The 2232-nt window shown below is 22.9% G+C and overlaps 1 protein-coding gene across 1 annotated transcript; it reads left to right on the top strand.

Moving 5' to 3' along the window:
• Positions 1-1305: 1305 nt before the first annotated feature.
• Positions 1306-1837, top strand: LOC105625356. The gene is made up of 3 exons (XM_012206688.1): positions 1306-1453; positions 1550-1635; positions 1727-1837. The coding sequence occupies exons 1-3, from the start codon at positions 1306-1308 to the stop codon at positions 1835-1837; spliced, it is 345 nt and encodes a 114-aa protein (XP_012062078.1).
• The last annotated feature ends 395 nt before the right edge of the window (positions 1838-2232 follow it).

Below are 2232 nucleotides of genomic sequence, written 5' to 3'. Positions count from 1 at the left end.
GAATCTGCTGATATAGACAATCTCGATCAAATTTTGATTAACTCAATCGATAATCAATTAAACCAGCAGAATTGTTTAAAGAAAACTTTCTAATTATATATCCGTTATCCTTAATGTAATCTTTTTCATGTGTTAAATTAATAATTAAAATCAATAATTTTATCTTGTTGAAATTGCAAATATTATTTGATAAGCTGGGTAAATAGAATTTAATTAAAGTCATTTATATTATGATAATAAAACTGATAGCAAAAACCGAGCAGTGTTTGTCATCTTATAAATGAAAATATTCATTATTATAAATAATAAAGATATAAATAATAAGGATTTTTTTTCTGTAAGTTTGCTATCGGGCAGATTCAATATGTCACATATTTTGTGTTTTGTAAAATTTAATTTGATTGCTTTGGACTATTTATGATCATACTTGATGACAAATTCGTATTAAAAATCCACGTTTTTTTGTTGTAAATTATTAGCAACGCAAATTAAATTACACGCATACAATTACGTTAGAAACATATGTATAAGATTTAAAATGTATGAAACATATTATCTATTATAATATTTGATTAAATAATTACTTTCATCGTATACATTATGGCTACAATGATGTCACAATTTCTTTTGAAAGTTACACAAATGATTGTCTCATTTCGTTTTCTTACAATAAATTTTACATATGATAGGATTTCAATAAAAATAAAAACTTCGGTTTATATAAACACGTAGTTACATTATTAAAACTCGCAGTAAACAATAAAAAATTTTTTGTTGATAGTAGAGTTTAATGTAAAAATGGAAGAAATTATTATGTATAATAATAATAATAATAATAATAATAATAATAATAATAATGTTATACTATCATTGAGAATGACGCAAATAAGTAACAGTCTTTAATGAGAATGTTGTATACAATAAACATTGTTAGATTACAGAAGAGGTAAGATTGCAATGTATAAAAAACATGACAACGATATTTAACTTCATTATATGAATTCTGTAGCTTCTGAAGTTATACAAGTTATACAAGTGATAATAAATAGTGAGATGTAAAAACAATAATTTAAAATTTAAACATTCAACAAAACATCCTTACCATTAACTGTATTCTAACAAGATGTGTAAAGTATATTACAATTCTTGGCACTTCAAATCACCTTACAAATAAATTCTCTTATTACATAATAGAAAATTCACGTTTAATAAACGTAAAAAATCAAGATAGATTTCAAAAATTATAAATGATAATTTTTTTATACTGTTTCAGTTACTGTATTAATAATATAAATTGACATAAGTATGTACATCGCAGGAGACCAGTTGAGAGATGATACGCGAACCATAGATACAAAAAGTTTGCTTGGTTCTGCAATTGAAAAATACAATAGTATTATAATAAAATCACTTTCTCCGATTTATAATAGATTTAATCAAGATTGGCGTATAGGTGAGCATCTGATCTAAAAATATATAAAATATTGTTTTCTTATAATAAAATTTTTTAGAATAAGTTTAAAGTAACATAATTATTTCTCTTTTATAGAACCTACAATGAAACATTATTGGGCTGCATCCTTTTTATTACCAGTCGGGTCTATTCTTATTTTTGCTATGGTTGTTTTGCTAATGGTAATGACTATAAATTTATTATAATCATGATCGTTTTTTATTAATGAAATTTTTAATGAAAATTTATTGAAATTTTAAATGACAATTATAGGTATTGTTCAAACGATGTCCTCATATAATAGCCGCGATTGTTACTGCAATGCTCACTATCATTATCTTAACAATTATATTGTCACTTAATCATGATCCAGTTTATATTTAATATATTTATATCAAATAATTGCATATACTGTTACATAAATCTTTCTTCCATATGTACATTGAACTGGGAGTTTATAATTAATAATATATATAATATATATATAATAATATATATAATAATATATATAAGAATTTTTGTAACAATTATACATATTGAATAAATAGATTTACTTATAAATAGATGTTACTTACTACTAGGACTGCTCATTCATCATTTTTATTTTAATCATGTCTTCTGAAACACGTTTTACTGTTTCCAGATACTTTTCCAAAGTTGCATCTAATCTTTCGTAGCTCTAAAATAAATCTCAGCAATGTATCGAGTTATGATGTTAATATACACATTTTTGCAGATATATATTTATATATTTAATAATTATATATTTTTAAAAATAT

Source organism: Atta cephalotes (genome assembly GCF_000143395.1).
Source record: "Atta cephalotes unplaced genomic scaffold scaffold01105, whole genome shotgun sequence".
In the NCBI taxonomy this organism is placed as follows: Eukaryota; Metazoa; Arthropoda; class Insecta; order Hymenoptera; family Formicidae; genus Atta; species Atta cephalotes.
Note: the sequence above shows the minus strand (reverse complement) of the source record. Positions and strands in the feature narration are given on the sequence as shown.

Bases quoted from the DNA above. Each gene is read 5' to 3' on its own strand.
- LOC105625356 (XM_012206688.1), top strand. From the start codon at position 1,306: ATGTACATCGCAGGAGACCAGTTGAGAGATGATACGCGAACCATAGAT. The intron at 1,454-1,549 runs GTGAGCATCTGA...TCTCTTTTATAG, and splicing joins TAATCAAGATTGGCGTATAG to AACCTACAATGAAACATTAT. The intron at 1,636-1,726 runs GTAATGACTATA...TGACAATTATAG, and splicing joins CTATGGTTGTTTTGCTAATG to GTATTGTTCAAACGATGTCC.